The sequence below is a fragment of the Lepidochelys olivacea genome (genome assembly GCF_965140295.1).
Source record: "Lepidochelys olivacea isolate rLepOli2 genome assembly, chromosome: 9".
Taxonomy (NCBI): Eukaryota; Metazoa; Chordata; order Testudines; family Cheloniidae; genus Lepidochelys; species Lepidochelys olivacea.
Genome location: NC_140419.1, coordinates 103,715,109 through 103,737,844, shown reverse-complemented (window position 1 = coordinate 103,737,844; position 22,736 = coordinate 103,715,109). Strand labels below are relative to the sequence as shown.

Genomic DNA, 22,736 nt, shown 5'->3' with positions numbered 1-22,736 from the left:
GGTCCCTAGTCTGTAGCTGTGCATTGGGTTCTTCCGTCCTAAGTGCAGGACCCTGCACTTATCCTTATTGAACCTCATCAGATTCCTTTTGGCCCAATCTTCCAATTGGTCTAGGTCCTTCTGTATCCTTTCCCTCCCCTCCAGCGTATCTACCACTCCTCCCAGTTTAGTATCATCCGCAAATTTGCTGAGAGTGCAATCCACACCATCCTCCAGATCATTTATGAAGATATTGAATAAAACCGGCCCCAGGACCGACCCCTGGGGCACTCCACTTGATACCGGCTGCCAACTAGACATGGAGCCATTGATCACTACCCGTTGAGCCCGACAATCTAGCCAGCTTTCTACCCACCTTATAGTGCATTCATCCAGCCCATACTTCCTTAACTTGGTGACAAGAATACTATGGGAGACCGTGTCAAAAGCTTTGCTAAAGTCAAGAAACAGCTTTGCTAAAGTCAAGAAACATGAATACATGTGCTCAAGATACGGGGCTCTCAAACAAAGATTTGACACTGTTCTTTTCCATGGCAAACAAGTTGGATGACCCTACTCACAAAATACTCTTTGAATGATGGAGTCTTATTGATCACTGTCAGAAAACTGTCCGAAGAGCCAACAATATATTTCGTAATCCTAGCAGATAAAGAGTTATGACTGTTACTTGCTCAAGTTTCACAGGTGAATCACCTCCTGGCATACAGGAGAAATCTGGCTAATCCCTGTCTGTTTATGTAAACATCACTGTGGTAATGCCTGCCATTACCAAAACTGTCTTCCTTTCATTCAACGCAAGAGATGTGGCACATGCCAGGTAGACTGCTCTGAGTTCTAATATGTTGATGTACAGGTGACTATCTTCGCATGCCCACAGTCCTTAGCCCTTGTGATGGTTTGAATGAGCTCCCTATCCCTTATTGAAAGCATCTGTTACTAATGTGTTTCTGGATAGAGCTGGAGAAAATGAAACATTCTTACAAACTGCATTTGGGTTCTTCCACCAATTTAACAATAATATGTGACAGGGTCGGGCCAGATGGCTATAGGAGAGTAATAGAAGGCATATATATTAGCCCCAGGCTAAGTAGGTCCCTTTTCCCTGGGTAAGGTAACAGGGAAGGTTCCAGAACAATCAGGAACCTTCTGGAGATAATTAAGACAGGCTGATTAGAACACCTGCAGCCAATCAAGAAGCTGCTAGAATCAATTAAGGCAGGCTAATCAGGGCACCTGGGTTTTAAAAAGGAGATCACTTCAGTTTGTGGTGTGCGTGTGAGGAGTTGGGAGCAAGAGGCACTAGGAGCTGAGAGTGAGAACGTGGACTGTTGGAGGACTGAGGTGTACAAGCATTATCAGACACCAGGAGGAAGGTCCTATGGTGCGGATAAAGAAGGCGTTGGGAGGAGGCCATGGGGAAGTAGCCCAGGGAGTTGTAGCTGTCGCACAGCTGTTCCAGGAGGCACTCTAGACAGCTGCATATCAAATCACAAATGTGTAGAGACCATGTGGCCTAACATTCTTATCATCATCTGTGGGTTTCTCTGACTGATCTGTGGTCTGATACAGTGTCAAACTTGGTTCAGGTAGAGTCTGCGAAGAGTTACAAAGGGATCTCACAAAACTGGGTGACAGGGCAACACAATGGTGATGAAATTCAATGTTGATAAATGCAAAGTAATGCATACTGGAAAACAATCCCAATTAACTGTATAAAATGATGGGGTCTAAATTAGCTGTTAGGAGCGGTTACCACTCAAGAAAGATCTTGGAGTCATTGTGGATAGTTCTCTGAAAAAACAGCCACACAGTGTGCAGTGGAAGTCAAAAAAGCCAGAGACGTCCATGTTCGATTTCTTATTCTCTGCAGTGTCCAAAGGGGAAGCCCTCAGCACCAGGGGCCCTATTGATATCAGAGCCCATGGAGGGGCAGACAGTCAAGTTGGTGCCAGTGGATGTGAGCGGTGCTAAAATGTAGTAGCACAGATGGAGGCTCTAGCTCCAACAGGCAGGATGGTACCAGACAAGGTCTTTCTTGGTACCCCCTTAGGAGGAGAGAGTCTGGTTTTCCTGAGGCCCAGAGATCATCATACAAAAGGAACGTGGCTGGTACTAGGGAGCTAAGTGGAGTGCTCCATCATAGACTGGCAAGGCATCAGAGACAATACGGAGAAGTGGTTCATGCACTCTATAGGAATGCAGGCGAGGAGTCTGGTACCAGGGACGGAGCCAAGGTATAATCTGAATGGTTCTTGTGGCTGCATCCCAAGGATCCAGATGTATTAGAGGAATCCCTGCTTCTTGAGTCCTTCTTGCACCTAGTGGGGTCCTCTTCTGGTATTGACTTTGGAGCTGACTGGTGTCTGCTAGATGAACTCTCATTACATCAGTACTGACATGAAGTTTTCTTAAGTTCCGACTTTGGCAATGACCTCCCCTTCCTCCTGGAGTCTTTCTCCAGGGAATGAGTGTCTGTCTCTTAGAACGTGACTCCAGAGCAGCTCTATAGTCTATATTTGCCAAGATTGAGGGCATCAGCATGGCCTAAACTGAGGTTGGGAGGGAATTTGGACCCTGCAGATCTCAGTGAGCATGCCATAAGAAGGAACTTCAGCCTAATATCCCTCAGCTTGCAAGATCTGCTCTTAAAAGTTCCTCCAGACCTTGAACTTAGATGGGACATGGACCTTTCTGAGGCAGCTGGAAGGAACATGGCTGAGAGGGAAAGATCTGTGGCAGGTCTGACAAGGATTAAAGCCTGGAGTCCTTGGCATAACCCGAGCAGGAAAGCTGTAGACAGAACAACCGAAAGCAAAAGACCCTGGCCACAGAAAAGAAGTTTGAGGGGGGTAATGTACACATGTGCTTACAAAATCACAAGTAAACAAATAAAACAGAATAAAATTAAATTAAAACTAGAGTAAGTAAAACCAAAAGGACTAAAGCTATGAATGCAGTAGACATCACTCTGGACTGTCTTGACCAGAGGGGCAGTGGAGAAGAAGCCGCAGTGCCAGGGGGTTTCGTCTGCCTATGACTACCTCACACAGGAGCACAAGGAGGTGTAGTGCACAGTACAGATTGACAGTCACTGCTAGCTAAAACCACCAGTTGAGCACGCACATCCAAAGATGGAGCATCCATAAGGACATATTTGAACTTTCTCTTTGTGAAAGATCATAAGTTGGGGGATCCAGCCACAAGATTCTGCAGCTCTCTCTCACCTAATAGATATAATAGCTATAATAAAGCTGTCTTAACTAAGAGATGAAACAAGGAACATTCTCTCATAGGTTCAAATGGAGGTTTAATGACTAAATAGTATTACATAGGACTTTAATCTATGTGTGGGTTCTTTAACCCAAGGATTCATTAACCTCTTCAAGAATCTTTTTACTATATCATGGCTAAATGAAGTATTTACTCAATTAAGCTGTGTGAGCTGAAGATGGCTAAGAGATGTACTTTTACTGACAATATGAGAGAGCCCCAGGAATTTCAAATGAACTATGTACTCAGGTATAGAGTGAACAGCAGCTGAAGCTGGGCTACGTTAATGGTGGGTGCTCACAAAGAACATTTTCCACTTATGATCATAACAAAGGCAAGTTAACTGTTTCCTGAAGTTTAATAGAATCTCCTGTACCTTCCCTCCACCCCCACAAACGGACCAGATCCAGATCTGTCAAAGTCCTATGAAGTGGAGAGAGTCTAGAAATACAACCTCTTCTAGGTCAATAGGTCTGGAATTGCAGAGAGAGACCGATAAATCCTTTGTGGTAGGAACAGAAGATCTGAGAAAAAACGGTTACACACCTTTTTGTAACTGTTGTTCTTCGAGATGTGCTAATCACATCTATTCCAGTTAGGTGTGCGCGCGCGCCGCGTGCACAGATGTCAGAAACTTTTCCCTAGTAGCTACTTGTCGGGCTGGCTGTGGAGTCCCCTGGAGTGGGGCTGATATGGTGCTCTATATATGACCCTGCCGGCCTGACCCCTCTTCAGTTCCTTCTTGCCGGCTACTCCGACAGAGGGGAAGGTGGGGGGGAAATGGAATAGTTATGAGCAACACATAGAATCATAGAATATCAGGGTTGGAAGGGACCTCAGGAGGTCATCTAGTCCAACCCCCTGCTCAAAGCAGGACCAATCCCCAATTAAATCATCCCAGCCAGGGCTTTGTCAAGCCTGACCTTAAAAACTTCTAAGGAAGGAGATTCTACCACCTCCCTAGGTAATGCATTCCAGTGTTTCACCACCCTCCTAGTGAAAAAGTTTTTCCTAATATCCAACCTAAACCTCCTCCACTGCAACTTGAGACCATTACTCCTTGTCCTGTCCTCTTCTACCACTGAGAATAGTCTATAACCATCCTCTCTGGAACCACCTCTCAGGTAGTTGAAAGCAGCTATCAAATCCCCCCTCATTCTTCTCTTCTGCAGACTAAACAATCCCAGTTCCCTCAGCCTCTCCTCATAAGTCGTGGGTTCCAGATCCCTAATAATTTTTGTTGCCCTTCGCTGGACTCTCTCCAATTTATCCACATCCTTCTTGTAGTGTGGGGCCCAAAACTGGACACAGTACTCCAGATGAGGCCTCACCAATGTCGAATAGAGGGGAACGATCACGTCCCTCGATCTGCTCACTATGCCCCTACTTATACATCCCAAAATGCCATTGGCCTTCTTGGCAACAAGGGCACACTGCTGACTCATATCCAGCTTCTCGTCCACTGTCACCCCAGGTCCTTTTCCGCAGAACTGCTGCCTAGCCATTCGGTCCCTAGTCTGTAGCTGTGCATTGGGTTCTTCCGTCCTAAGTGCAGGACCCTGCACTTATCCTTATTGAACCTCATCAGATTTCTTTTGGCCCAATCCTCCAATTTGTCTAGGTCCCTCTGTATCCTATCCCTGCCCTCCAGCGTATCTACCACTCCTCCCAGTTTAGTATCATCCGCAAATTTGCTGAGAGTGCAATCCACACCATCCTCCAGATCATTTAGAAGATATTGAACAAAACCAGCCCCAGGACCAACCCCTGGGGCACTCCACTTGACACCGGCTGCCAACTAGACATGGAGCCATTGATCACTACCCGTTCAGCCCGACAATCTAGCCAACTTTCTACCCACCTTATAGTGCATTCATCCAGCCCATACTTCTTTAACTTGCTGACAAGAATACTGTGGGAGACCGTGTCAAAAGCTTTGCTAAAGTCAAGAAACAATACATCCACTGCTTTCCCTTCATCCACAGAACCAGTAATCTCATCATAGAAGGCGATTAGATTAGTCAGGCATGACCTTCCCTTGGTGAATCCATGCTGACTGTTCCTGATCACTTTCCTCTCATGTAAGTGCTTCAGGATTGATTCCTTGAGGACCTGCTCCATGATTTTTCCGGGGACTGAGGTGAGGCTGACTGGCCTGTAGTTCCCAGGATCCTCCTTCTTCCCTTTTTTAAAGATGGGCACTACATTAGCCTTTTTCCAGGCTAATGTACATCTCGAAGAACAACAGCTACAAAAAGGTGAGTAACCGTTTTTTCTTCTTTGAGTACTTGCTCATATCAATTCCAATTAGGTGACTCCCAAGCCTTATCTTGGAGGTGGGGTTGGAGTCAAGGAATTGCAGACTGGAGAATTGCCCTGCCGAAGGCCGCATCGTCACTTGATTGGTGGACGATGGCATAGTGTGACGTGAACATGTGCACCGAAGCCCATGAAGCAGCCCTGCAGATTTACTGGAGGGGTACGTGTGCCAGGAAGACTGCTGACGAGGCCTAAGCCCTCGTGGAGTGAGCTGTGACAACAGGCGGAGAGACCTTTGCTAAGTCATAACAAGTACGAATACACACTGTGATCCAGGAGGATACCCGCTGGGAAGAGACTGGCAAACCTTTCATCCGCTCCGCTAGAGTGACGAACAACTGGGCTGTTTTGCGGAACGGCTTCGTTCGGTCTATGTAGACAGAGAGTGCCCTTCTAACGTCCAATGAATGCAGCTGCTGCTCACGGAGCGTGGCGTGCGGCTTTCAATAGAAAACCGGCAGGAAAATATCCTGGCTGACATGGAAGCGGGACACGACCTTTGGTAGGAAGGCCAGGTGAGGCCTAAGCTGCACCTTGTCCTTATGAAAGATGGTATACAGGGGCTCACATATGAGGGCTCGTAGCTCAGAAATGTGTCGTGCCGAAGTGATGGCCACTAGGAAGGCAACCTTCCAGTAGAGGAGCGAACATGAAGCTAGCAGCTCAAAGGGAGGACCCATGAAATGAGACAGGACTAAATTGAGGTCCCAGGCAGGGACAGGGGGCTTCATCGGCAATGGATCTTTTCTAGTTCTTTTCGGAAATGTCCCATGATAGGGTTTGCAAACACTGAGTGCCTGGAATCGCCAGGGTGAAATGCCAAAATAGCCACGAGGTGAACCTTAAGAGAACCGAATGCCAGGTGCTGATCTGTCAGGTGCACCAAATAGTCCAGGATGCACAGGATTGAAGCCTGGAGTGGGAGTACCTGCCATTGGGCACACCAGATAGAAAACCTTTTCTATTTTGCTATGAAAGTGGTTCTGGTAGAAGGCTTGCGGCTTTCCAGGAGCACCTGCCTCACTGGGTCCAAACAGGCGAGCTCTGCTTGGTTCAACCACGGATCCTCCAGGCCATGAGGTGAAGTGACTGAAGGTCCGGGTGGAGGAAGCGACTGTGATTCTGCGAGATGAGGTCTGAAGTGAGAGGTAGATGAATCGGTGACCAGATCAATAGGTCCATGAGGATGGGGTACCAGCACTGGCGAGGCCAAACTAGGGCCACCAGGATGACGTCCACCTTGTCCCTGCGGACCTTGAGAAGCACCTTGTGGATGAGAGGAAATGGCAGAAAGGCGTATAGTAGTTGACCGGACCATGGATTCAGGAAGGCGTCCGCAACCGAGCCCGGGCTGTGACTCCGGAAAGAGCAAAAGGTTGGGCACTTCCTGTTGGCCTGCATGGCGAACAAATCTATTCGGGGAAGTCCCCAGTTGTGGAAGATGGAGTGGATGACGTCCGGCCAAATCGACCATTTGTGTGTGAGGAACCGCCTGCTCAAGCTGTCTGCCAGTACGTTCTGAATGCCCGGCAGGTATGAGGCTTGGAGAAGGATGGAGTGGGCTAAACAAAATTCCCATAGGAGGAGAGCTTCCTGGCAGAGAGGAGACGACCGGGCTCTGCCTTGCTTGTTTATGTAAAACATGGCCGTAGTATTGTCTGCCAGTACTGCTACACAGTGGCCCTGCAAGCGGAATAGGAACGCCTGGCATGCGAGGTGGATTGCCCTGAGCTCTTTGATGTTGATATGCAGAGCCAGTTCCTCTACTTGCCATAGGCCCTGAGTCGTCATGCTCCCAAGATGTGCTCCCCAGCCGAGCGCCGATGCATCCGTTACCAATGTCAGAGTGGGCTGGGGGGCGTGGAATGGTACCCCGGCACTTACCATGCAGGGGTCAAGCCACCATTGTAGGGAATTGAGGGTATGTCTTAGAATGGTCAGCACCATGTCCAGACTGTAGTGGCCCGGGCGATACACGGACGTAATCCACGCCTGCAGGGGCCTGAGCCACAACCTGGCATGCTGCACCATGTCGGTGCAGGACGCCATGAGGCCCAGCAGCTTGGGGCACTGTCTCACCATGGTGGTGGGAAAGTTGCAAAGGCCGGTGATTACCTGCACGAGGGCTAGACGATGGGCCTCTGGGAGGAACGCTCTCGCCTGATTTGCATCCAGGACTGACCCAATGAACTCTATTGTTCGTGTTGGGGTGAGAACAGACTTGCTGACATTCAGAATAATGCCTAAGCGGTCTAACGTGTCCCTGACCAATTGTACCTGTGATTCTACCAGCTGGCGAGACAGGCCTCTTATGAGCCAGTCGTCTAGGTATGGGTAAACGTACACATGGTGGCGGTGAAGAAAGGCTGCCATGAGTGCCATGCATTCGGTGAAGATGCGGGGAGCCGTGCACAGGCCAAACAGGAGAGCCGTGAACTGATAATGCGTCTTGTCTACTATGAAACCGAGAAAACGTCTGTGAGACGGGTTGATTGAAACGTGAAAATAAGCATCCTTCATATCGAGGGCGGCGTACCAGACTCCCAAATCCAGGGAGGGGATGATCATGCTCAAGGAAACCATGCAGAACTTTGAGTTGACGATGTACGTGTTGAGTTCCCTTAGGTCCAGAGTAGGCCAAAGACCCCGCTTTGCTTTGGGAACGAGGAAGTAGCGTGAGTAGAAACCCTTGCCTCTGAACTCCCGAGGTACCTCCTCCACTGCTCTAAGAGGGAGGAGGGACCGGACCTTCTGGATCAGGAGTTGCTCGTGAGAGGGGTCCCTGAAGAGGGATGGGCAAGGGCGGTGGGAGAATAGCCCGCCTCTACTGTGTGGAAGACCCACTGGTCCGATGTAATAAGGGACCATGCATGGTAGAAGCAGGATAGACTGTTCAGGAGGGGAGAATAACTGGCCAGGATATGGACTGGTAATCTGTCCTCATGCGCACCTTCAAAATGGGTGCTTAGGGCCTGGAGGGGGCTTGGACTGTCCCTGGCCCTGACCGGAGAGAGGACGCAATGGTCTGCGCCTGGTGTATCTGCTCCTCCAGCGGGAGAAGTCCTGCCTGGGCCTACCGGGGAAAGACTGCTGCTGGGTGGGCTGGCACTTAAACTGCTTTCTTTGAAACGCCGGGGTATGCATGCCTGGAGACTTAATTGTGTTCCTTGAATCTTTCAGGCTATGCAACCTAGAGTTGGTCTGTTCAGCAAAGAGCCCCTGATCATCGAACAGAAGGTCTTGGATAGTTTGCTGAACTTCCGGCGGGAGACCCGAGGACTGAAGCCAGGTGTTACATTGCATGGCGATACCAGATGCCAGTGTACACGCTGCCGCATCCGCGGCATCCAGAGAGCCTTAAAGAGCAGTCCGGGCCACTAGTCTGCCCTCCTCGGCAATGGCTCCCAGCTCCTGCCGAGAATCAGATGGGAGGAGCTCCCTGAACTTTTGAATAGCAGACCAGGAACTATAGCTGTATCTGCTAAGGATTGCGAGCTGATTAGCGATTTGTAGGGAGAGGCCACTGGTAGAATAAGCCTTTCTACCAAAAAGTGCCAGACATTTTGCATCTCTTGATTTAGGGGCAGGCCCCTGCTGACCCTGTCTTTCTTTTTCCGTTTACTGCAACCACCACCAGGGAGCATGGGGGAGGATGGGTAAAACGGTATTTGTACCCCTTAGTGGGGACAAAGTACTTTCTTTTGGCCCCTTTGGCCATGGGGGGATTGGAGACTGGAGTTTGCCAGATTGTTTTGGCATTCAACTGAATGGTCTTTATAACGGGCAGCGCCACCCTAGAGGGCCATTCTGGTGTCAGAATGTCCACTACGGGGTCCTCTTCTTCCATGACCACCTCCACCTGGAGATTCATGTTTAAAGCCACTCAACGTAGGAGTTCCTGTAGGGCCCGGTAGTCCATGGGTGGAGGGCCGGATGCGGATGTACCTGCCACCGCCTCATCAGGAGAAGATGAGGAGGCAGCGACCGGCAGAATCGGGTCCGAGACAGCCCCTTGGTCCACTGGCTCCAGTTCCTCCTGGGCACTGGGTGTAGCCTCCACAAGGGTGGGGCTGGATCCAGGGTTTGTGTGGGGTCCAGAAAAGGATGACTAATGGTTGCCTCTGGAATAAAGGACCTAGAACATGAAGGCGGAGGGACGCATGGAGGGGCGCCCTGGGCTTGGTGATATGCCCAGGGAGTCTCGAACTGCCACTGGGGCTGCCAGTGGGTGCTGAAGAGTCACATCCGAGACTGCCCAGACCTGATCAGGGTGTCTCCGATGCTCCTGATGCCCTACCCAACCTGGGGGAAGGTGACTGGGAGCGAGACGCCCAAGGAGGGGCAGTACGCTGTGCTGGGGGGGTGCCGCGGTCCCCCGACAGCCAGAATGGGTACCATACGGAGCAGCAAGATCCAGATGGTGATTGGCAGTGCCATTGTGGAGAGCAGTACCAGGAGATTGATTGGTGCCGAGATGTTGGACTTTGTCTTGGTGGAGACTGGCCACAGGAGTGCGACCGCGACTGGTGCCGCGATGGAGAACGGTGCCATGCCACAGAGCGGTTTCGCGAACGGTGTTGCGGAGAGGTGCGGTGCCGCAATGGGGAGCAGTGTCGGTTCGAGTGGTGCTGTGGGGTCTCAGACCTTGACCTAGACCTTGAGCGGGACCATGACCTGTCAGCCAATGACCACCTCGAGCGGGAGTGGCTCCAAGGATCAGGGCTGAGAGACCAGTGCCGCGAGTCAGACCGGAGCCGTGAGTCAGACCGGCGCGGAATCTGGGTGCGATGCCGGGACTCAGAGTGGTGTGGAGATGTTGGTCTGGGGGCAGATGTCCCAAAGATTGCCGGTTTGCCTCTTGATGGTGCCGGGGCTTGAGATGGTTTAGGCCTCGAGACTGGAGACTTGGGCGCCGTCATCTCAATGAGCCCTCTGGTAGCCTCAAAGGTGTCGGGTGTGGAAGGCAGTGTAACCTCCTCCACCTGCAGGGAGTCTGGTGGTACAGGGCTTCCCGGGGAGGCGGGGGTTGGGGAGGACGAGGCCAACTGGGAGGTCTGTCAGCCTTATGTCCCTGGTCTGCACCGTGTCCCGTCGGGGGTGCGACTACCACCTTGGGTCTTTTTGGGGGCTTCTCCGTGGCCTGCTTCTTATGGGTGGCCGGGGAGTGAGAACGGTGCACTCGTTGAACGGGAAAACCCCTTCAAGCGTTAATGACTATATTTAACGCTAAAGATAACAGATAACTAACACTAGAGATAAATAGAGTAGCTAGGGTGTAGTAGCACTTGCGAACAAGAGACCACTGTTCCAACAACTGTCACTGGCGGTAAGAAGGAACTGAAGGGGGGTCAGGCCGGCAGGGTCATATATAGAGCACCATATTGGCGCCACTCCAGGGGGCTCCACAGCCGGCCCAATGTGTAGCTGCTAGGGAAAAGTTCCCGACATCCGTGCGCACACACTTAACTGGAATTGATATAAGCAAGCACTTGAAGAAGAACTACTGTTGTGTCATTCAGGCGCCCTAAATTAGAATAATTTTGGCTTGGTCTTGTTTGATTTTCCTAAGAACTCTATGAATTAGAGGAATTGTGTGTAGACCAAAGAAATCTTACTCCCTATTCTAAAAGAAAACACCTTCAAGATGAACTGATTGCCTGTCCTATTCTGGAGCTCAACATTTGGAGATATATTTTGTTGCAAACAGGTCTGTTTCCAGAAACATCCACAGTAAGTGTATGTTTGCTACCAAGTTCTTGAGCAACTACTTATGCTGATCATGTACGTCTCTGCTCATCAATCTGCAAGTATGTAGGCAGAAAGCTATACAATCAATTTAGTGTACTATGCACTACTCCCACAGAACTATAACCTTTCTGTCCATCTGGCTAAAATGTGGTCCCCCAGCTTGTTCTTGTGAAATATTGCAGTAGTATTATCAGTAACTACTTGAACTGCATTGCCCTGTGATTAGGGAGAAAGGACCCTATATGAATAGACGGCAATAGAAATACTAACTACATCCAAAGATTTGACAAGTTCTTCCAGTTGACAAATAAAAGAGACCGTTCCCTCAGTACCCGAGAGCATAGCAGATCCAAACGAGACCTTGCTGGTGCAAGAAGTTTAACTTGAACTATTTTGGGAGAAGGCTCCTTTTGTGGCTGCCTTTCTTCAGCCCTTTCAAATTCAGGGTAATACCTAAGAGAAGGCCAATATGACTGCATTGCTCACGGTGGCACCTCCAATCTTGCCAGTATCCTCTAGAGAATTCCCCATCATAGCCCCTGGGTGAGAGAGGCTGATCTTGTGTGCCATTTGCCTTTATCTGTTAACTTTAAGGGTACACTGCAGATATCTATTTTAAGGGCTTTTGAAGAGGAGAGGGTATAGATTTGTTTAAGTTATAGTTGGTTAATAAGTGGGTAAGTGCTGATTTGTGAATTCTTGACAAACTAAAAATACATCTTGAAACAAAAGCATCTTAGAACACAGAATAGCTGCAGAATTGTAACTCTAAATAACTGTATAGCTTAACACCTGATCTTTAATATTTGACTGCTCTAATTTAAAGGAGTTTAATTATCATTTAAAATGAATTTTGTATGTCAATTCCTGTCATATGCGTAGGAAACTGATTTTCATTTTTTTAGTTAGCTTTGATTTTGTTGAAAGTTTAAAATTAAATTCCAAACTAAAAATCTATTACTGAAGGTTAAAATTTATTATAACTATGAAAATAATGGACAAAAATAAAGAATTTTAGGTCCTTGATAATTTAAATTTAGAAGAACTAAAATTCTCAGAATGCTCATTTAATTAATGTCTGAACATTCTGCAAAAATGAGTCATAAGTCCTGTTTATGTCAGAAGTGCTACACAATTTTAAAACTATGCAGTTAATACTGCCAGCCATTTGCACAAGATACTTCATGAATAAACATGATTAAGAATACAGAAATAAAGAATGACTTCACCTACCTGTGGTTGCTGATTGGGATAGAGTGGTTTTGTTTGAAGTTAAACTTGGAGTCAGTGGTATGCTTCGCTTCTTTATCCGCTCTATTAAAGATTCAAATTCATCCTCTGAGCTGTCTGGCCCTAATGCTGCACTATGTCGTAGTGCCATGGTCTGAGTGTTGTTCCCTGCACGTTCTTCCCAATCTCTCTCTTTCCCATCAAGAGATGAATTTGGACTATATTTGGAAATATCAAACTCTTTCTGTTTTTGTGAAGGAGTTTGCTGTATGTGATGCAGGTTGTCCTTCAAGCCCCTCGCTTCAGTTTCTTGGCAGTGTTCAGACCATGTACTTTTAATGAAAACAGAATCATCATCTTTACTGTCACTTAAAATCTCTGGATACAGCCATTCCTGAGAGTAAGTGTTTTCCTTTCTAGAAGTCACTGGCTTCTTCTGGGTCTGAACATTCTTCACTACTACAATTCAAAAAGAAAAATTCAAAGACTTCAGAGACTTTAGCATTTATGTTTTAATGTAAGTTAATCAGAGCCTTTGGAAAACAGGAAAACACCAGGCAGAGAAAGGTATCTTAGCAACTTCCTCCAACCCATGCTCATTCACACCCAGGATCACACTACTTTCCAGTTGCACTGCAGATGATAATCAAAAAGGTATGTATGTGGGGTCTACTTTGTGCCAGCAAAAGGGGTTTAAGTCAGTCTGATACAAGATAAGAATAACTAGAGAACACTTTATTACAGCCACTCTTTCTGATAAAAGAAAGCTTCTGCAGTTATGCACACATAAGAGTTTGTATTTAGCTGATTATATGGTCAATTTTATTTCTTAAATATGCAGCATGTGAAAGGGCACTGAAGAGAAAAGACTTGCCTTTGGCAGCTGGATTTTCTTATAAGTAAAAGATTCAAATATGGAAAGGACTTTAAAGAGTACCACAAGTGAAGATATTGATATCCCGGTGTTAAAACAAGCATAACAGGAAGGAAGAAGAAAAAGGGAAGGATCATATGGAGGAACGGGAAATTGAGAATGAGGAAGGAGAGAATTAATCCAGCGAACAGAATTGAACCTGTCCTGTTATCTTACTCTAAAAGGGACCAAACTTTTCCAAAGCTATTTCTGTGCTTTTCCTAAAGAATAATTTTGAGCTCTGAAGAATAAGCATTCTTTCTCCACCCAGCTAAAACTTTTGTCCCCTCTTTGTTGCTGGATGGCTACTTACCCTTCTTGCTTGTTGCATTCTTTCTTGTAAAATTGGAGAAGTCTTCCCTGGAGTCAATGATGATTTCATTCAAACTGTAGATAAACAATAAAATGAGGCAAAGGAAGCCAGGAATGACTTGTGTCTTGATATAGGTAAAGCTGACAATAAAGCAGCCTGGTGCAGTGTTCTAAGTTATTCACTGGAAATATCCATTACCACTGAAAAACTCTCTCAACATAACTTTTCATTGTCAGTTACATTTTGTCAGTATTTTATCATTAAACTTCTGAGCAAAAGACAGAACTCCATTTCAAGAGATGAGAACATGCTTGCAAACTAAGTTCAGATATTGAAACAGACCATCATCATTTTATCCAGGAACAAGAATGAGGGATACAGATATGGAATCATAAAGATAGAATTTATAAAATTCTACTTAAAAAATCACAGTGTTGACCAAAAAGGTTGCCTTTAATGTGAATTTAGCACTTGTGAAAGATGCAAAGCTGTCAGTACTGTTAAATCCTCAATCCATAAAAATCCACAGTGTACAGGCTGCCACATTGCAAACCCCCACACTCCACTCCCACTAATATGCCTCATTCCTAATCTGCAGGAATCACTTCAACTGGTAAAAAGGGAGTTCTGTTTCCATGAATCATTCAACACTTGGTGCCTCCACCAAAACTGCCAGCTATGGGAATAAATTAGTACCAGAGCCAGCAAAGATTGAGTGTTATGGACATCTCTTCCTTTACAAAACTCACCAAGACCAAGTCACTTCACATAGTGGTCTAATGACTGCCAGACAATAACTGTAAATCCAAAATCTAGTTAGCAGTGAAACTGGTGACAGAGGTGAAAGGCTCCATTTGAGCAGGGGGTTGGACTAGATGACCTCCTGAGGTCTCTTCCAACCCTAATCTTCTATTATATCCCATTACAAGCTATACAGTGCTCCAAAACAGTAACAAAATAGTGAGATGTGTGCCTCCAAATAACAAAACTTCACATCTATGTAATGTTTTACATTTTAAAAGTGCTGTAAAAACTTTAGTTTTAAAAACAGCCTTATGAGTTATTGATCTTCATTTTACAGTGGGAAAACTAAGGCACAGGCAAGAGAAGCAATGTGACCAAGGCCACACTTGGAATGAGCAGCAGAGCCAGGATTAGAACTCAGAATGTTGACTTCTAAACCTGTGCCCAATCCTCCAGACAATGATGACATCCTATGCAAATGAGAAAAGATCTAATTCATTTTTCCATATTCAAAATAACTCATTAATGGGACATTTTGGCTGCCAGGCATTAGACAAAAAAGTCTCTCTCTGACTAACTGTAGACAATTCAATAATTCCAGGACCCACCTGCTATTTTGTTTCTTAGAGACTTGATGTGCTAGGGATTTTGGAGTCTTCATTCTAGATAAAACTAAATCAGAATGTGAGAGAATTACATTACAGGAAATTTATTTTAGCTTTCTAAAAATGATCCCATTGCATGCCTTAAGGGCATATATAAACAACATTTTTTACAACTTTTATTTTACCAATAGTATCCAAATGTCTCTAGAACAAGGACCCTACTTAATCTCACAATTAAAACTCTCAGCTTTTCATAGCAGAAGCAGTTCTTTGGCTACCCTCGCCCTCATCATTCAACCCTTGCCCTGCCTTAAGGCTTGGGAGAAAGGATAGGCTTTGCAACAAAGAGATTCACTGTAAAAAGGTATTCCAGAAGAAAATCATATTCTTTGCAGCCACAAGGAATACATCCTCTCAACTCTCATTGAGAAAGCAAGATTAACATTCTAACCACTCTTTACTTACATAGTTCAAATTCTTCATCACTACTGGAAGAAAAGGGCAGAATAGACCTGAAAAATAAAGCACAAAACAGATGTGAGGAACACAGCCTCTTCAGAGGTGAGGAAGTTACTCATCTTGTGCAATAACGGTGGCTCTTCAAGATGTGTTGCCCTATGGATGCTCCACTATAGGTGTTATCTGCACCCCAGAGCCTCTAATCGGAGATTTTAGGTAGATGTGTCCATTCGGCCCGCACATGCACTCTCCCTTCCTTGAGGCTAACTAGTGCTGTGCAGGCAAACCACCCTCAGTTCCTTCTCTACTGCAGAGCCCCTTGGCAAGAACTCCAAAGGAGAGGGGAGGAGGGCGGGTTGTGGAGCGCCCTTGGGACACACATCTTGAAGAACCATTGTTACTGCACAAGATGAGTAACTTCCTCTTCTTCTTTGAGTAGCGTCCCTATGGGTGCTCCACTGTAGGTGACTCCACAGCAGTATCCCCCATGGAGGGGTGGGGCTTCAGAGTGGAATCTGTTATTGACGATCGTATTGTGGAGCCAAAGATGGCATCAAGACAGAGTACCAGGTAATTGTGTAATGATCTGGAGAAGTATGGGCAGAAGCCAAAGTCACTGCCCTACAGATTTCTGAGATGGGGACATCTTTAACAAACATGAGCTATGTGGAAATGGATCTTTTGGAGTGCATGTGGATCCCTGATGGAGGCAGCAGGTTATGTGCAAGGGGTAACAGAGGGTAATGCAGCTGGAGACCCATTTGGAGAGTATTTGCGCTGATACGGCAGACCCCTTGGATATTTCCACAAATTAAAGGAAGAGTTTGGGAGACTTCCTAAAGTCCTTAGTCCTGTCCAGATAAAAAGCCAGAGCTCTCCTAATGTCCAGCATATGCAGTGTTGCCTCCCTGCTGTCAGAATGGCTGTTCACCTGCGCAGCGCTAGTTAGCCTCAAGAGAGGGTGAGTGCATGTGCGGGCCGAACGTACACTGCTATCTAGAATCTCTGATTAGAAGGACAGGGGCACTGACACACTTTCAGGGGAGCACCCATAAGGACACTCCTCAAAGAAGAACAGATGGACAGACAACACTACACAGATCAAGATCACAACTGGTCAGAAAATTTCAGTTTAAATTTTTGACAGATATTCTGCAATTTTTTTTCCCCTCCAATTTCAATCAGCTCTAATCAGTTATTTACATTTCAAGTGGATAAGAACTCCAACTGCTTATTTCTGAAGTTATGGAAAGAGAAAATGCTTCAAAGAAGATTTCAGTATGGTTTAAGGGAAAATTTAATGTCAATCTCAGAAACTTGCCAACATATGATGAGCTAAAAATTCAACCTGGAAGAGTGGTCTCTATACCATCTTTTCCTAAACCGTAGGATGAGTCATTCCCCAATCATACAGCGCAGTAGTCCAGGGTCCTTTGAGACAAATTTAAAAAAAAAAAATAAAACCTCAACTAGAACCAGCAGTTAACCCAGTGGCATCACGGAGCAAAACTCACCTTCCACAGTAACATCAGCTTCTGGCAAAAGCTTTTGTAAACAGATAAGCCTTATTATACATGGAACAAGGATGGGGAGAATAGGTTCAAAAGCCAGTATTTCAAAAAGAGTAGAGCATTCTCTAAGCAAGGGAGGTCCTGCTTGAATGTCTCTGCTGATCATAACTATGGTGGTATGACATACAAAATGGGAAATGACTACCTAGGAAGGAGTAATGCGGAAAGTGATTGAGGGGTCATAGTGGACTGTAAGCTAAATAGGAGTCAAAAGTGTAACACTGTTGCCAAAATAAACAAGCCCAAATATCATTCTGGGATGTATTAGGAGGACTGTTGTAAGTAAAACACGAGAAGTAATTCTTCTGCTCTACTCCTTGCCGATTAGGCCTCAACTGGAATATTGTGTCCAGTTCTGGGTGCCACATTTCAGGAAAGATGTGGACAAATTGGAGAAAGTCCAGAGAAGAGCAACAAAAATGATTAACGGTCGAGAAAACATGACCTGTGAGGGAAGATTGAAAAAATTGGGTTTGTTTAGTCTGGAAAAGAGAAGACAGAGGGGACATGATAACAGTTTTCAAGTACATAAAAGGTTGTTACAAGGAGGAGGGAGAAAAATTCTTCTTCTTAACCTCTGAGAATAGGACAAGAAGCAGTGGGCTTAAATTGCAGAAAGGGAGGTTTAGGTTGGACATTAGGAAAAACTTCCTAACTCTCAGGGTGGTTAAGCAGTGGAATAAATTGCCTAGTGAGGTTGTGGAGTCTCCATCATTGGAGATTTTTAAGAGCAGGTTTGACAAACACCTGTCAGGAATGGTATAGATAATACTTAGTTCGGCCATGAGTGCAGGGGACTGGACTAGATGACCTCTCGAGGTCCATTCCAGTCCTATGGTTTCATGACATGGAGAGTGGCTCTCTCTCAAATAGGCAGCCTTTTACAGGTCAAAGCCAACACCTTAAATCAGAGTATTTGGACTGAAATTCAGCCTGCTAGGTCCTATCTGTGCCCCAGTCTCCCACAAAGACTGGGTTTGGCATTCAAAGCCACTAGGTGTTGTGTTCTGTATTTAAAAAACAATTAAAAAAAACCCAAAACACAAACTCTCAGATTTAGAAGAAGGATGCAGAAGCTCTTCCAAACAGAAAAACAAGGTCTTAAAGAAAAAATAAGAACATGACAAAGATCTGTATAAAAGCAAGTCTGCAGACAACTTTATAATCACATAGTAAAGATAGTAAAATATAACTTTTGAACAGATGAGAGACCAGGCCTTTAATCTCTTTCAAAATTTTCTCACCTGTCATCCTTCGTGCGCCAGCATTCTGCATTCACTTTCTTTTTGGTCTTTATAACTTAAACCGAAAACAGAACAGATCATCTTTCCAGATAGGACTGCACAAAGAGGGAAGCCTCAAGGAGGTTAAAGTCAGGAGTTATTCAAGGAAACTCAGCTTCAAGGAAAGCCGTTTGTATAATTGTAGTGCCTAACCTAGTCATTAGGTCGAACCCCATTGTGCTAAGCACACAGAACAAGGAGATCCCACTTTAGAGAGGATATACTATCTTATCAGTCACTAATCTTCCACTCAGTAGCCACTTCCAACAGGATGGATTGATTTAAATAAAAGCAATTTAAATCAGGAAGCAAGAAACATTAGTTAAATAATCAATTTTAATTTTGTTTTGCATTTGTACTTTTTAGTTATTTTCCTAAGGAAAGGTTGATTCTCATTGGTCGATTACCAATAAAATAAGTCAATTTGTGGGGCTAAAAATAGCCTTAATACATCAACCTGTTTCACTCTGTATTTGCTGAACACTTCTGCCTTTGCTACATCATTAGCAATTTTACTGTCTCCATCTAGAACAGGGTTAGGATTCCTTTCCTTCCTGATATATTTAAACTCCTTAACACAGTCAGCCATAGATTTTCCTCCCAATTTATTTGGGTTCCCTTATCAAGTTTGCAAAAAGAAAAGGAGTACTTGTGGCACCTTAGAGACTAACCAATTTATTTGAGCATAAGCTTTCGTGAGCTACAGCTCACTTCATCGGATGCATACTGTGGAAAGCGTAGAAGATCTTTTTATACACACAAAGCATGAAAAAATACCTCCCCCCACCCCACTCTGCTGCTGGTAATAGCTTATCTAAAGTGATCACTCTCCTTACAATGTGTATGATAATTAAGTTGGGCCATTTCCAGCACAAATCCAGGGTTTAACAAGAACGTCTGAGGAGGTCGGGGGGGGCGGGGGGGGGGGGAAACAAGGGGAAATAGGGGAAGTCACCTACTACAGGACAGGCCTAACAAAGAAAATAACAGAACGCCACTAGCCGTCACCTTAAGCCCCCAACTAAAACCCCTCCAACGCATTATTAAGGATCTACAACCTATCCTGAAGGATGACCCAACACGCTCACAAATCTTGGGAGATAGGCCAGTCCTTGCCTACAGACAGCCCCCCAACCTGAAGCAAATACTCACCAGCAACCACATACCACACAACAGAACCACTAACCCAGGAACCTATCCTTGCAACAAAGCCCGTTCCCAACCGTGCCCACATATCTATTCAGGGGACACCATCACAGGGCCTAATAACATCAGCCACGCTATCAGAGGCTCATTCACCTGCACATCCACCAATGTGATATATGCCATCATGTGCCAGCAATGCCCCTCTGCCATGTACATTGGTCAAACTGGACAGTCTCTACGTAAAAGAATAAATGGACACAAATCAGATGTCAAGAATTAACACATTCATAAACCAGTCGGAGAACACTTCAATCTCTCTGGTCACGCGATTACAGACATGAAAGTTGCGATATTACAACAAAAAAACTTCAAATCCAGACTCCAGCGAGAAACTGCTGAATTGGAATTCATTTGCAAATTGGATACAATTAACTTAGGCTTGAATAGAGACTGGGAGTGGCTAAGTCATTATGCAAGGTAACCTATTTCCCCTTGTTTTTTCCTACCCCCCCTCCCCCGATGTTCTTGTTAAACCCTGGATTTGTGTTGGAAATGGCCCACCCTGATTATCATACACATTGTAAGGAGAGTGATCACTTTAGATAAGCTATTACCAGCAGGACAGTGGGGTGGGGGGAGGTATTTTTTCATGCTTTGTGTGTATAAAAAGATCTTCTACACTTTCCACAGTATGCATCCGATGAAGTGAGCTGTAGCTTACGAAAGCTTATGCTCAAATAAATTGGTTAGTCTCTAAGGTGCCACAAGTCCTCCTTTTCTTTTTGCGAATACAGACTAACACAGCTGTTACTCTGAAACTTATCCAGTTTCTATACTTCATAAATTCTAATTTATATTGATTGCGATCTACTGCCCCTTTTTCCCATTTGTAATATAGGTTTTTTAAGCACAGTGCTGGCAGTGCCAAGGTCAGTTTATAGAACCTAGAAGAGGGTCTTGAAGCTGAGGAAGCCTGTTTAAGGGTCTGCATGAACCCCTGCCTGGAACCTCAGGCAGTTCAGCTGATTTCACCCACAGAGATTCCCAAGAGGAGAAAGGCCTGGAGCCTGAGGTGATACTCCCTAAGGGTTTGCACTCTGTAAGCCCTCTCCAGCACACTGGCCCCGCCCACCGCAACGCTTAATTTCTTGCCCTCGCTTCCCTCACAACTGCCTCAGCCCCTCGCAAGCTGGCTGGGTATGGGAAACAATCCTGCAAAATCACCTACTTTGTCCAGTCCCGTGGGGGGGTTTCCGTGTCTCATCCTCTGTGTCGGAGGACAAGAGTAATCGTCTCTGTTCAGAGGCCCCATCAGGACCAAGGTTACAGACCTGAGGGATGCTGACCAAGGGTCTGGGGGCTCCCAGCTGAAAGGGGAAAACAACGGAGGATGACCCAGCCCTCAAGCGAGCCCAGCTGCTTCTCATGCCCCTACAGGAGGGCCCGGCTCGCGCCCCGAGATTCCCCGGCAGGGCTCTGGCTCCCGCCCCTCGCCCGCCTCTCCCCCCGCGCTGTTCCCCGACAGGTCTTCACCCCGCAATGCACTCACCCGGACGCGCTGCCTAGGCCCGCGCGCCATCCTCGGGCGGAACCCGCGGCCGTTCAAACCGCCCGCCGCTCTGTTCAGCCCCCGCCACGTCCGGGGCGGTACTTCCCCCTCCCGGTCTGGTCGCGCATGCGCCGAGGGGGAGCCACGCTTCCACGTCCAACCGCAGCTCCCCGATGAGCCCCGCAGGTGCGGCCGCTGCCAGTGCGGGCCCGGCCCTCTGCGACCCCGTCCCCGCCAGCAACCGGCTCCAGGGCCCCGCGGCCGCCCTCCCCCGGCCCCGCAGGTTCTGAGCGCGCGCCCGGCGCCTCTTCCCGCGCGGAGACCCATGGGCGCGCCTGCCCCGGCCCCGCCGCGGCGAAGCTCTCCCGCTGGCGCCAGAGAGTACAACAAAAACACGCTGTCTGCAGTGATCTTAGCTGTAGTCATAAGATGTGTTTTTTATTAGGCAGTTAGCTGGAAACAAAAGCCTGTTACAATAAGCGAAGCGGCAGTGAAAGCAGCAACATCCCGCGCCAGGAACAACGCTCAACTGGCACCCGCAGCAAGTCTCACCGAGGGCGAGCACGTCCCCCGAAGGGTAAATGGTTTAGTTCAGCTTTGGGGCAGGTGTCGTAACTTGCAGCATCACTTCTTAAGGTATTTTTATGGGTTTAAACTAGGTAGTTTCAATTGTCCAAAGCGATAAGGCTGAGCTTTTAAAGAGTAGAATTTATAATTACACGCTGGTTATGGAGAGGGAGTGTAGCCATGATAGGCCTAGGCGGTCTTTTAGTGGAGCAACTTCTGTTAGTGAAAGAGAGAAGCTGACATAGCACTCCTCTTCATGAGGAAAGGTCTTACCACCTGAGCACCTACACAGCAACAAAACAGCCCCTGGTGCACGCTAGCCCCCGGTTCTTTGGTGCTGTGTCAACATACCCTCTAATGTTTCTCTCACCCCCAGAAGTTGGTCCAATAAAATGTATTACCTCACCCACCGTGTCATTTCTGGTTAGAAAATGACACCTAAGATTTCTTGCTCAGGTATTAGCAGGTAGTAAGAATCTACCAGCAAACTAAGGCATTCATCACCTAGGATACATTCAAAAGCATCAACTGAGACTTAAATAAAAGGTGCATCAAAAGCAGCACTTTGAACACAGTTCTCTGTTGCCGCACTAGAAGACAAATTGTTACCTGTTACTGAATAGATATGTGTAGCACACTTAGCAAGACTGGCATTGGTTTATTTAAACTGTAGTCCATGACCCTCTGCACAGATTTAGGAACAAAATTACTTAATTCATGCTTGTTCAATACAAAACTCAGCATCAGAGTTTACATACAGCTCATGGCCTCCAAGTTACCACACATCAGTGAGAGAAAGATAATGACACCCCCACATTAAGAAAAAAGCCTTTCTGGGTGATCCTTATTATACTGCAAGAATTAATATACTTGATGCAGATATTTAGTAGATGAAAATCTATACTTACCTGGGATTTCATTTCTGCTGAAATGAATAGAACTATTTAAAAACCAAGCTATAGAAAGGAAGGTAAAAGGCCAGCAGCCCAGAACATTGTTTTGACAGCAGCACAGAAAGG

General features: G+C 46.3%; 1 protein-coding gene across 3 annotated transcripts in view; it reads right to left on the bottom strand.

The window, feature by feature from the left end:
* The window catches only part of GCNA (germ cell nuclear acidic peptidase), a gene marked incomplete at its 5' end in the record, with an annotated part of 54,501 nt that extends 33,133 nt beyond the window's left edge, over positions 1 to 21,368 (bottom strand). Inside the window, 7 exons of one of the 3 annotated variants that reach the window (XM_084638959.1) lie at positions 12,571 to 13,026; positions 13,794 to 13,867; positions 15,146 to 15,209; positions 15,608 to 15,654; positions 18,417 to 18,471; positions 20,830 to 20,968; positions 21,151 to 21,368. In XM_084638959.1, the coding sequence (XP_084495085.1) occupies positions 12,571 to 13,026; positions 13,794 to 13,867; positions 15,146 to 15,209; positions 15,608 to 15,654; positions 18,417 to 18,471; positions 20,830 to 20,968; positions 21,151 to 21,180 (865 nt within the window). Of the gene's footprint in view, positions 1 to 12,570; positions 13,027 to 13,793; positions 13,868 to 15,145; positions 15,210 to 15,607; positions 15,655 to 18,416; positions 18,472 to 20,829; positions 21,029 to 21,150 lie in introns of those variants that run through there. The other 2 variants (XM_084638960.1, XM_084638958.1) reach the window with 2 other exon arrangements.
* Positions 21,369 to 22,736: the final 1,368 nt, after the last annotated feature.